The following is a 13,241-nucleotide window of genomic DNA, read 5'->3' on the forward strand; positions in this document are numbered from 1 at the left end:
CAGTATCATTCTAGCCTCATGACCAAAAAAAAAAAAAAAAAGTTAGAAAATTAAAGATTAAAAGATTAAAGCACACCTGTGCCAATTTTTATGTCCTTTGAAAGATCACCCCCCACACACCATGCTCTTGAGACTTGATCCTTCAGTTTTAACATCTTAAGAGCACTTTGGAGCAAGGTGGTGAGACTGAAGAGTGGAAGGTGCTATGGTATAACTCCTCCTAATTTAATGAAGCACATAATCTTGAACCTCCTAATGAGTGTTTTTCAGAAGGAAACAAATAGACAACAAATGTAGTCATCATTAAACCAGTTTCTCTGATTTCAAAAGAGTATCAGGAGTAGGTTCTCCCTTTTCTGGTTATGAAATTTAAAGACATGCTGTTGCTGGTGGTGACTATCACCAATAAGATTTGTTTTGTTTGCTTCTAGAATATCCCTTTGTTGAATTTCTCTATAACCATGAATTTTGAGCTATATTAATCAACTCAGCCCTCCCCGATAATATGGGTTTTACGAATTCCAGTTTCTAATAATGAAGACTCTTCTCCTGGAGTATGATTTTATGGACTGTCCCTGTTACTTATTGTAGTAATGGTTCCTACCTTGCTTCTAATAGTTAAGTTCTGCCACCTGACTTCTACTTTGTAGAATTCCATTATTTCCAAGGGTGTCAGGGAACCACATTCTATTGTAACATACTCTATCGTTATATTCACCCTACAGAGGACTGTAAGCACAGAGCTTTTCAAGAATGTATTTCTCATATTTACTTTTTATTGAAATATAACTTGCATTCAGAAAAGTGCAGAGACCATAAATGTATAGCTTAATAAATTTTCACAAAGTGAACATACTAGTGAAACCTTCCTCTCTCCAGTCAGGGCTTGCTATGGGCCTTGCTTAGGCCAACTAAGAGCCAGAGAGCAAAGAAGTCCTTTGATTTATTCTACACAGATAATCCTCCCAGGGCAGAAAGTACAGTGGAAAAGGGTAGAGTATTGGTTCAAAGTGAAAAATAAAAGAAATATGACAAAGAGGCTATTGAACTTAGCAATGAGAAATTCAGTGGAGACTGCCATGTCCAGAAAAATGGAGGATTCTGGAAGGCAAATTGCCCTCCTACTTAAAATAACAATGTATGTTGGACAAAAAATTATTCAAACTTTTTAAACACATCATTTATCTCTCAAGAAATTTCAGAGGCCAACAACAAAGGAATATTCACAATCCCATGATTTTCCATTTTTCAGGCTGCACAGGGAACAAAGGTAAGGTCTAAGGCCAAGCCAAGGTAGGGATTTTAATAGCAGACCCACCCATAAAGATGGTGGAAGACAGACCTTAGGAAATACTGTTAGCAAAAGTCTTCTTTTAAAATCTGTAACTGACAAATCCATACTACAAACTATGAAGATGAAGAAACTTCATGACTTAGTAACTAGTGTTTTCTCAAAGATGATCTACTAGACTGGTAATCCTCTGATCATCTTAGGAAATCCTCTGATCATCTTTGTTGTTATGGGAGAGTCACTGCCTTGTAACTGAAAGCTAATCTATCATCTTTTTAATCATAGATGATGACATTTCTGATTTCACAAGAACCTTAATGAATAATGCATTAATGGTGCTTCCTAGTTACAACTTTGCAATGAGTATCAGCAAATTCTTTGATGACCATGAGGTGAAAAAACTGTGTGCCAACCAATTTCAAAACATCTATGTGGACTGCAGTGATTCATGTGAGTATATGCAGTTCTCCCAAGTCCTTAAAAATCTTTCTAGATTTCCACATTCAAGCCTGAATTGTGGAAGATAAAGAGAAACCTGTCCTTCTTTCAACAGAGACAGTAAGACTTGCTGATTTGAGTGCTTTTCTGTACCAAAGTTATTTTCACTGTCTGGGGAGGGGGGCGGAAATGAAGCCTCAAAATAAAATCCACAATAAATTTCATGAAGCCATCGCCAGATGTAACTTAGAATGAGTTACTACTCACCTATAATGTGAAAGGAGCTTTACATACATTATCTTGAATCTTCACAGTACCCTACAAGTCAGCTACTATTATCCCAATTTTATAATGAGGAAACTGAATGCTTTACTTAAAATGAAAATTAAGTAGTTCCTTGGGACTCTAGGTTTTAAGTATCAAGATAAAGGTAAATGCACAGCCAGATCAAAATCAGGAAAAAATAAAAGTATTATATTAAATTTTCCATATTTTAGGCTGATTTTATATTTCAGATTAATTCTAAGAACTGACAAATAATGAGTACATTTACTATTTACTCTAAAAATTGAGTAGTAATTAGCATATTTCCTGTTTGTAAATTTGTATACTGTGTGTGTGTGTGTGTGTATGTGTGTGTGTGTGCAGTTTGTTCTGGAACCAAATAACTTATATGCAGCCACAAAAAGGGAAATGTAATGGTATTTGACTAAATCAGTGCAAGATTAAATATAATTATTAAAATCACTGTGGACAGTGACTGCAGTCATGAAATTAAAAGATGCTTGCTCCTTGGAAGGAAAGCTATGGCAAACCTAGACAGTGTATTAAAAAGTAGAGACATCACTTTGCCAACAAAGGTCTGTAGGGTCAAAACTATGGTTTTTCCAGTAATCATATATGGATGTGAGAGTTGGACCATAAAGAAGGCTGAGGGCCAAAGAACTGATGTTTTTCAATTGTGGTGCTAGAGAATACTCTTGAGAGTCTCTTGAACTGCAAGGAGATCAAACCAGTCACTCTAAAGGAAATCAACCCTGAATATTCATCAGGACTGATGCTGAAGCTCAAGCTCCAACGCTTTGTCATCTAATGCGAGGAGCCAACTCATTGGAAAAGACCCTGATGCTGGGAAAGATTGAGGGCAGGAGGAGAAAGGGACAATAGAGGATAAGATGGTTGGATGGCATCATTGACTCAATGAACATGAGTTTGAGCAAACTCCAGGGAATAGTGAAAGAGAGAAGCCTGGCGTGCTCCAGTCCAGGGAGTCACAAAGAGTCGGACTTGACCTAGCTACTGAACAACAACAACAAAGACAAATTGATTATATTTTCTTACAATTTCTGAATAACAAAAATTATGTCACATTTTAGTTTGTATCATATTTGCACTATAAATTTCTCTCTCTGCTTTTTAAAAACAGCTCTATTGAGCTATTATTTACTTACCAGTCATCAGATTTAATTCATTAATTAATTTCATATTCATTGCTTTTAAAAAGTCTATAAAGTTGTGCAATCATTATCACAGTCTAACATTAGAATATTTCCATCATCTGAAAAAGACCCCTTATGCCTGTTTACAGTCAAGCCTCATTTTCATGTCCAGCCCAATATCCACTAATAAACCTACTGCCTCAAAATATTTGGTATTTCTGAATATTTCATATATTTATATCATTATATATTAATTTATATCATTAGAGTTATTTTGTGTCTTTGTTCTTTCATTTATGATACTGTTTTTAAGGTTTATCCAGGTTATAGCATATCTCAGTATCCTTTGCTGTTGCTGAATAGTATTCCATTGTATTGATATACCACATTTATTTATCTGTTCATTAGTTGATGGACATTTGTTTGGACACAAGTTGTTAATGGTGTCTTTGAAGCTTGAAAGTTTTAAACGTTGATGGAATCCAGTTTATCAACATTTTCTTCTATCAATGGTGTTTTTTTGTATCATATTTTAAAAGTCGTCTAAACCAGGGTCAAGAAGATTTTCTCCATGCCTTCTACATGACTAGGTCTATATTCAGGTTATAACGTGATTTGTCCCAGGACAGTTTGTCAAAAAGGATATCATTTCCCCATCAAATTAACACTTTTATTAAAAATGAATTCACCTGAGTTTATTTCTGGAATATAAATTCTGTTCCCTTGATTGGTATTTCTATCCTATACCTGTACCACACTATTCTGGTTACTTTTGCATTTTAGTAAGTTTTAAATTGAGAAATATAATCCTCCATCCTTGGTCTTTTTTAAATTTAACCATTTATTTTGTCTGCGTTGAGTCTTTTTTTTTCATTTATTTTTTATTAGTTGAAGGCTAATTGCTTTACAATATTGTAGTGGGTTTTGTCATACATTGACATGAATCAGCCATGGAGTTACATGTATTCCCCATCCCGATCCCCCCTCCCACCTCCCTCTCCACCCGATTCCTCTAGTTGTGGCATGTAGGATCTTCTGTTGCAGCGTGCAGGGTCTTCTTTGTGGAGCACAGGCTTCTCTCTAGATGAGGCACATAGGCTTAGTTGCTCCGTGACAGGTGGGATCTTAGTTCCCCAACCATGAGTCAAACCCATGTCCCTTGCTTTGGAAGGTAGACTCCACTAGACCACCCGGGAAGTCCCCATCCTTGATCTTTTTAACACTGTTTTGGCTCTTGTGGATCCTATGGATTTCTCTACAAATTTTTGGTATTGGCATGTCATTTACTGGGGAAAAAAAAGACTCCTGGAATTTGAATAGATGTTGCATTGATACTACTGATCAATCTGGGAAAATGAGTCATCTTAAAAATATTGAGCCGTACAATCCATGAAAAGGAATGGCTGTCTGTTTATTTAGATCTTTCATTTCCCTCAGCAATGCTGTATAGCTTTCAGTTTACAGGTCTTGCATTTCTCTGCTAAATTTATTTCTAAGATGTTTTTGCTACTATTGAAAATGGGATATGTTAACTTTCTGCTGTTCATTGCTAAAATATAGAAATCCAGTGACTTTTTGTATATTATATACTATGAACTTATACGATTTTTTTATCTTCTATCTTATGAACTTAACTCATTTATTCATTCCAATAGTTTTTATGTGGATTTCTTAAGATTTTCTATTTGCAATATTATGTTGTTTGTGAATACTCTTCTTTTCAAAATCAAGATTTTTTTTCTTAAACATTTTTATTTCATTTCACTGACTAGAATTTCCAGTACTGTACTGAATAGTAGCCATGGCAGTAAACACCTTTGCTTGTTTCCAGCCTTAAGAGGAAGGTATTCAGTTATTCTCCATTAAATATGATTTTTAGCTATAAGTGTTTTTATAGTTCCTCTTTATTGGTTTGAGGAAGTTCCATTCTATTCCAAGTTCATTGACAATTTTTGTAATGAATGAGATTAAATTCTTTTTCTGTGCCTTTGAGATCATGTGGAGATTTTGTCATTTATTCTTTTAATATGGTGTATTAAGCTTATTTTCTGATGTTAAATTATACTGGTTAAGAGGACTTATGTTAATCTGATTTTTATTTGTTTGCAGATAGCCTCTTTATTACTCTAAAAACTTCTGTCTTGCAAAAATTGTTATCCTTAGTGTTGTGAAATTTTTCCATGAGCTGTCTAGACAGATTTTTCTCTTCTTTATTCTGTTTATCATTTGATGGCAATTTCAACCTAAAGGCTTTTGTCTTTATTTAGTGGCAGGAAAACATCTATAACTTCACTTTTTATCACTTTTCCTGATCCCTTCTGTTTTCTCTTTCTTGAACTCTTACTCTATGACTGCTGTATTTCCTACACTTGTCTATAGAAAAAGATAGACAAGGTCCCTGGTTTCATGGAGTTTATAATGTGAGTTGTGGCAAGTGCAAAAAATTTTGAAAGTAAGTAAATAGACACAATAGTTACCGTTTGAAGTAAGACAGTAAGATAAATAAATAAGGTAGTTAGTAACTTACGTCACTTCAGATAGAATACTTACGGAGGTCATTACTGCAGAGTGTGATTAGATGACTAAAAGAATGAGATTGATCTAGCCAGTGAAGAATGAGAGGAATAATATTTCACATTGATGGAAGACCAAGAGAAAAGTCTCAAATCATGGAAGGATCTTATATATTTAAAAACTAGAATGGAGGCTTGTTTGGAGCATATGAGTCTGAAGTCACTTCAGTTCAGTTCAGTTCAGTTCAGTCGCTCACTCGTGTCCAACTCTTTGCGACCCCATGGACTATAGCTTGGGGTCCTATGTCCATAGGATTCTCCAGGTAAGAATGCTGTAGTGGGTTGATATAGATATATATCAAGGGGTATATATATATATATATCTAATTAAGTTATTTATATGTAATTTAATATTTTGGTTTAAGGTTTAAGTTTTCTACTTTGTTAATTTCTGATATTCTGTTTATAATTTGCTTTTGCTTTACTTAGTCTTATTGCATATGGTCACAGTATTTGGCATTTAACTATACTGGAACTATTTATTAAGGTTTTCTTTATGACCATAAACATGGTGATCTCATTATTGTTGTTCTTCAGTCACTAAGTCCTGTCTGACTCTTTTGTGATCCCATAGACTGTAGCCCTCCAGGCTCCTCTGTCCATGTTATTACCCAGGCAAGAATAATGAAGTGGGTTGCCATTTCCTTCTGCAGGGGATCTTCCTGATCCAGGGACTGAACCTGTGTTTCCTACTCTAGCAATCAGATTCTTTACCACTGAGCCACCAAGGAAGCCCTCGTTGTAACTGGTGTTGATCTCTCACTGATTTACTATTATGTTTATATAAAGGCAGTATAGTAAGAGGATGGCCTGGAGTCGTATGACCTGAGTTGAATCCTGGCTCTGCAACTTGTTGGCTCTACACCTCAGTAATTTCACTGTTGATTATGATGCTTGAATATTTGTTGTGTTCCCTTTTTAGGTTAGAGAGTGCTATGTATGAGGCGTTTTATTTTAAATAGGTTTTATGACTATATGAGATCACCATGTGGCTTTGGCCATTAGTGTATCCATGTGGTGGTGGTGGTGGTGGTTTAGTTGCTAAGTCGTGTCCAACTCTTGTGACCCCATGAACTGTAGCCTGCCAGGCACCTCTGTCAATGGAATTCTCCAGGCAAGAATACTGGAGTGGCTTGCCATTTCCTTCTCCAGGGGATCGTCTCGACCTAGGAATCAAACCTGGGTCTTCTGCATCACAGGCAGATTCTTAACCGATTGAGCTGTGAGGGAAGCCATACAACTATATGAATATATTTTTAAAATATTAAACACTTTGCATTCCTTAAATAAACACAATTGTCTGTGTATCTGTCTATTCCATTTGTTAATATTTCATGAGTTTTTATCTTTATTTTACAAAATTAAAAACATAAATAATATTTACAAGCATCTTAAATACCAGCTTATTATACTTGACAGTTTTTAATCATTTCAAATTGAGTTTTCCATAAGCTTTTAAAATGCAAGATTATTCATCACTGAAGTAGATGAATAGTCCTATGAGTTTTTTAATCCATGTTTATGAGAAAGATTGACCTGCTATTTTGTTTTTTCATAGTGTCCGTGTTTGCACTGTATATGGAGTTTATACTAGTAACAGATAATGAACTGTGGAGTATTTTCTAGTTTTTTTATTCAGCAGACTAGCTTATGTAAAACATCTCTTTGCTCAATGTTTAGTAAAACTTACTTTTAAAACAAGACTTGATATTTTCTTGATAGGTGCCTTCTCAGGTATTGGTTCAATTCCCTAAGATTTGAAATGCAAATATTTGTAAACATAATGACTTATAAGACATATAGAGATAGAAGTAAATGGACAATTAGATTAAAAGGGAGCCCTCAGTTATGCCAAGGCATGTATGGAATTTTGATGTATAGAGGAGATGGCATCATATATTATTGGACAGAAATACACCATTTAATAAATGCTAGTAAGTGTATTACCCGAAAAGGGAAAAACAGGTGGATCCATATTCTGTACAGTTCAGTTCAGTGCAGTAGCTCAGTCATGTCCAACTCTTTGCGACCCCATGGACTGCAGCACACCAGGCTTCGCTTACTCAAACTCATGTCCATCAAGTCAGCAATACCATCCAACCATCTCATCCTCCCTTATCCTCCCGCCTTCAGTCTTTCCCAGCCTCAGGGTCTTTTCCAATGAGTCGGTTCATTGCATCAGGTGGCCAAAGTACTGGAGTTTCAGCTTCAGCATCAGTCCTTCCAATGAATATTCAGGACTGATTTCCTTCAGGATTGACTGGTTGGATCTCCTTGCAGTCCAAGGGACTCTCAAGAGTCTTCTCCAACACCACAGTTCAAAAGCATCATTTCTTCAGCATTCAGCTTTCTTTATAGTCCAACTCTTACATCCATACATGACCACTGGAAAAACCATAGCTTTGACTAGATGGACCTTTGTTGGCAAAGTAATGTGTTTGTTTTTTAATATGCTCTCTAGGTTTGTCACAGCTTTTCTTCCAACGTGCAATTGTCTTTTAATTTCATGGCTGCAGTCACCATCTGCAGTGATTTTGGAGCTCAACAAAATAAAGTTTGCAACTGTTTCCACTGTTTGCTCATTTATGTGCCATAAAATGATGGGACCGAGTGCCATGATCTTAGTTTTTTGACTGTTGAGTCTTTTTTTTTTTTTTCCTGTGGCTGGCCTACACACCTCTCTAGCACCACTCACCTGAAGAAGCTACTATGGATGCCAGCTACTGCTTTTTCTCCCTTCCTAAACAGATACAACTTGGTCTAGAGCTGCACTGCCCCATAAGAAGGAGAATTGAATGTTGAGTCTTAAGCCAACTTTTTCACTCTCCTCTTTCACTTTCACCAAGAGGCTCTTTAGTTCTTATTAGCTTTGTGTCATAATGGTGGTGTCATCTGCGTATCTGAAATTGTTGATATTTCTCCCAGCAATCTTGATTCCAGCTTGTGTTTCATCCAGCCCAGCATTTCTCATGATGTACTCTGCATATAAGTTAAATAAGTAGGGTGACAACATACAGCCTTGACATACTCCTTTCCCAATTTAGAACCAATCTGTTGTTCCATGTCCAGTTCTAACTGTTGCTTCTTGACCTGCATACCGGTTTCTCAGGAGGCAGGTCAGGTGGTCTGGTATTCCAATCTCTTTAAGAATTTTCCACAGTTTCTTGTGATCCACACAGTCAAGGGCTTTGGCATAGTCAATAAAGCAGAAGTAGATATTTTTCTGGAACTCACTTGCTTTTTCAATGATCCAGTGGATGTTGGCAATTTGATCTCTGGTTCCTCTGCCTTTTCTAAATCCAACTTGAACATCTGGAAGTTAAGTTCACAGTTCATGTACTGTTGAAGCCTGTACAGCCACACACACACAAAATCTAGGTGGACATAGGAAATAGAGAGGATAAAGTTCAAGAATTTTATAAGAAAATATGTTAAAATAGTTTTATGACATCAAGTACAAACTAAGAAAATAAGTACAAAATCCCTGAATTATAAAGAAAGGATTTATAAGTTGACTACATTAAAATTTAAAACTGTTAATTTAGAGGCATTCTAAAGAAATAAAAGCCTCAGAAGCAAATATATTTTTTAACACATATATAATGAACAAAGAATTACTATCTGGAATAAGAATGATAAATTAAGACAAATTATGCTATCTAGAATAAAATGGGAGAATAAATACATGAAGAAGAATTTCACAGAAATAAAGAATAAAATATGGTCCAAAAATGGCCTATATGGAGTTATCATAAACCTCATGAGTGATCAAAGAACTATGAACTTGGACCACAATGAACTATCACTAAACAAAAATTTAAAAGTCTGAGGTCAAGAAGCATTACAATGTAGAGAAATGAAAATACGCACATATTGTGAGTGAAAATAATTTACTACTTTGAAAATGAGTTAGCACTAATTCTGTGAAAAATACCGTTGGTAGCTTGATAGGGATTGCATTGAATCTATAGATTGCTTTGGGTAGAATAGCCATTTTGACAATATTGTTTCTTCCAACCCATGAACACGGTATGTTTCTCCATCTGTTTGTGTCCTCTATGATTTCTTTCATCAGTGTTTTATAGTTTTCTATGTATAGGTCTTTTGTTTCTTTAGGTAGATATACTCCTAAGTATTTTATTCTTTTTGTTGCAATGGTGAATGGTATTGTTTCCTTAATTTCTCTTTCTGTTTTTTCATTGTTAGTATATAGGAATGCAAGGGATTTCTGTGTGTTAATTTTATATCCTGCAACTTTACTATATTCATTGATTAGCTCTAGTAATTTTCTGGAAGAGTCTTTAGGGTTTTCTATGTAGAGGATCATGTCATCTGCAAACAGCGAGAGTTTCACTTCTTCTTTTCCTATCTGGATTCCTTTTACTTCTTTTTCTGCCCTGATTGTTGTGGCCAAAGCTTCCAACACTATGTTGAATAGTAGTGGTGAGAGTGGGCACCCTTGTCTTGTTCCTGATTTCAGGGGAAATGCTTTCAATTTTTCACCATTGAGGGTGATGCTTGCTGTGGGTTTGTCATATATAGCTTTTATTATGATGAGGTATGTTCCTTCTATTCCTGCTTTCTGGAGAGTTTTAATCATAAATGGGTGTTGAATTTTGTCAAAGGCTTTCTCTGCATCTATTGAGATAATCATATGGTTTTTATCTTTCAATTTGTTCATGTGGTGTATTACATTGATTGATTTGTGGATATTAAAGAATCCTTGCATTCCTGGGATAAAGCCCACTTGGTCGTGGTGTATGATTTTTTTAATATGTTGTTGGATTCTGTTTGCTAAAATTTTGTTAATCAGTTCTAATGAGATGGATGAAACTGGAGCCCATTATACAGAGTGAAGTAAGCCAGAAAGATAAAGAACATTACAGCATACTAACACATATATATGGAATTTAGAAAGATGATAATGATAACCCTATATGCAAAACAGAAAAAGAGACACAGAAGTACAGAACAGACTTTTGAACTCTGTGGGAGAAGGTGAGGGTGGGATGTTTCGAAAGAACAGCATGTATATTATGTAGGGTGAAACAGATCACCAGCCCAGGTGGGATGCATGAGACAAGTGCTCGGGCCTGATGCACTGGGAAGACCCAGAGGAATCGGGTGGAGAGGGAAGTGGGAGGGGGGATCGGGATGGGGAGTACATGTAACTTCATGGCTGATTCATGTCAATGTATGACAAAACCCACTGAAATGTTGTGAAGTAATTAGCCTCCAACTAATTAAAAAAAAAAGGAAAATGAGTTAGCACTAACCAAGTTTGACATGCCAATTACCAATATTTTTACTCCAAGATGGAAAACCTTAATAAATATTTTCTTCAGCAATATCTGTAATTGCAAAAAGAAATGGAAATAGCTTATGTCTATTAACAGCAGAATGTAATGATAAATTAAGGCTTTTCTTCCTACATAATGGAGTATCATAGAGGAGTGGAAATGTATGAACTTCAGCTGCAAACAATATGAATAAATCTTAGAAACACAATGAATATTTTGTAAACCTTGCTGCTATAACTACAAACAACATGATGCTATTTTTATAAGCCTCATAAACAGACTATTACAAACAACATAATATTTATAGAAATGCATTTCTCTGGTCAAATTATATTAGAAAATTTCCAAAGAAATAAGACAATTATATCTGGAATATAGATAGTAGTGGTAAAATCAAGGAGAACATAGCTAGAAGGAAGCTATTAATAATGTTTTGGTTATTTTGTTAAGTGGGAGGCTCCTGAGAGCTTATTTTATGTTACATTTTTAAATAATTTTCAAGTATGAACACTGAGATAAAGTAATATTTGAAATTCTTTTTTTTCTTTTTTTTTTTTCCATTTATTTTTATTAGTTGGAGGCCAATTACTTTACAATACTGTAGTGGTTTTTGCCATACATTGACATGAATCAGCCATGGAATTCTTTTTATATATGACATGAGCTATTTAAAACTCTACAGATAAAATACTAGAATATTTAGAATCTTTAGCTAGATTGCTGAATTAAAACCAAAAATCAGTATATAAAATAAATTGAAACTGAAAGTGACAGAGTAGGTATCTCCAAGGATCTATCCCTCCCTTGAAACAAGGATTAAGGTGGCAGAAACTGTCAGAATCAATTTTCTGGAACTCTGAAATTCAATCAAAAACTTATAAAAAGCAAGGAAGTAGAAAATGAAGGAAGAAGCTGCTCAATTTTGTCAAGAAATCAATGTAGAGTTTTAACTTATCTGCCTACCTTCCCATTTTCCAGCTAGGCAGCAGTAACTGTGATGATAGTAACCTGCATTCCTGGTGTGTTTTCTTACACCAGAAGGGGCAAAGAACAAGTCTTGTTCTCAAAGAATTGTGGTTATGTTTTTAGATCTGTCTGGCAATGACCCAGTGAATCAGTTCAGGAGGTGCACTGTTTAGCTCTTCTTGGAACTTTCTGAGGGCTGGAGCAACCTCCTGGGCAGCTTTGTCAAAAACATTTAAAGGGATATGCTAACCACAGCCACCTAGGGCAAGTGACGAGAAACGGAAAGCAAGTGGCAAGAAAGAAAAGCCTAAGAAGTAATAGGCTGGGGAAAGTGATTGAGTGTGAGGGGAATAATCAATTACAAAAACCACCATTTGCAATGGATAATTCAGAGTGCCACATGCAGATTCGAGGCTGAAACCTGATAAGACTTTATGAATGAACTCTCTGATCTTTAGGCCCTGCATAAGCAAGATATGTGGACTAAATAAAAATTGTACATGGACTGGTTAATTATTTTAAGAGAGCCCCAACTCACAGCTAATCTAAAAAGGATAGGAGAAGTTTGGTTTGTGTGTATGTGTGTTTTGCTCCAAACATTTAAAGATATTTCCATCAAATCGTAGCTAATAGCTAAGTTAGCAGAACAGAAACTCCACTGATCAAAAACAAAATACAGTCTTTACAAAAACAGTTTACAAAAGTTACTAAACAAATAAGTACAACCCACAAAAATAAAAAACAACAGAATTCTTGGCAATTAAATAAAACAAACAGGTATTTATGGTATCTTTAGCTATTATTGTAGGTCATGCCTACTGTCCGTAAAGTCCTTCAGAGTAAGAAGACATTTTCTTCTATAAGTGGGAAAAGAGTATTGATGGAAACACTGGTGAGGAAGAAAAGAACAACGTTTAGATGTAAGTAGGTAATAATTGATATTTCCTGATTTTACTACACAGAAAATTAGCTAACACAAACATCTAAATTCTAGATATGCAAATAGGAGGCATCTTTGAGATGTGAAGATAATACAATCACTCTTTTTTCAGTAAGAATTGCATTTTCTGTGCCAGTATGCACAAATACTAATTTTATTGTAATAAAATACACATAACATAAAGTTTACATTTTAAAGTATACATTTCAGTGGTACTGAGTACATTCATAATGTTGTGCAATCATCATCACCATCTAGATCCATGATAATTCTGTTTACAAAGGCTCAGCCTTT

General features: G+C 35.2%; 1 protein-coding gene across 1 annotated transcript in view; it reads left to right on the forward strand.

Moving 5' to 3' along the window:
• LOC133063215 (phospholipid-transporting ATPase ABCA3-like) overlaps positions 1-13,241 on the forward strand; it is a 215,743-nt gene that overhangs the window by 138,368 nt on the left and 64,134 nt on the right. Inside the window, exon 22 of the mRNA XM_061152338.1 lies at positions 1,577-1,741. Within this exon, the coding sequence (XP_061008321.1) occupies positions 1,577-1,741 (165 nt within the window). The remainder of the gene's footprint in view (positions 1-1,576; positions 1,742-13,241) is intronic.

Source organism: Dama dama, chromosome 10 (genome assembly GCF_033118175.1).
Source record: "Dama dama isolate Ldn47 chromosome 10, ASM3311817v1, whole genome shotgun sequence".
Classification (NCBI taxonomy): Eukaryota; Metazoa; Chordata; class Mammalia; order Artiodactyla; family Cervidae; genus Dama; species Dama dama.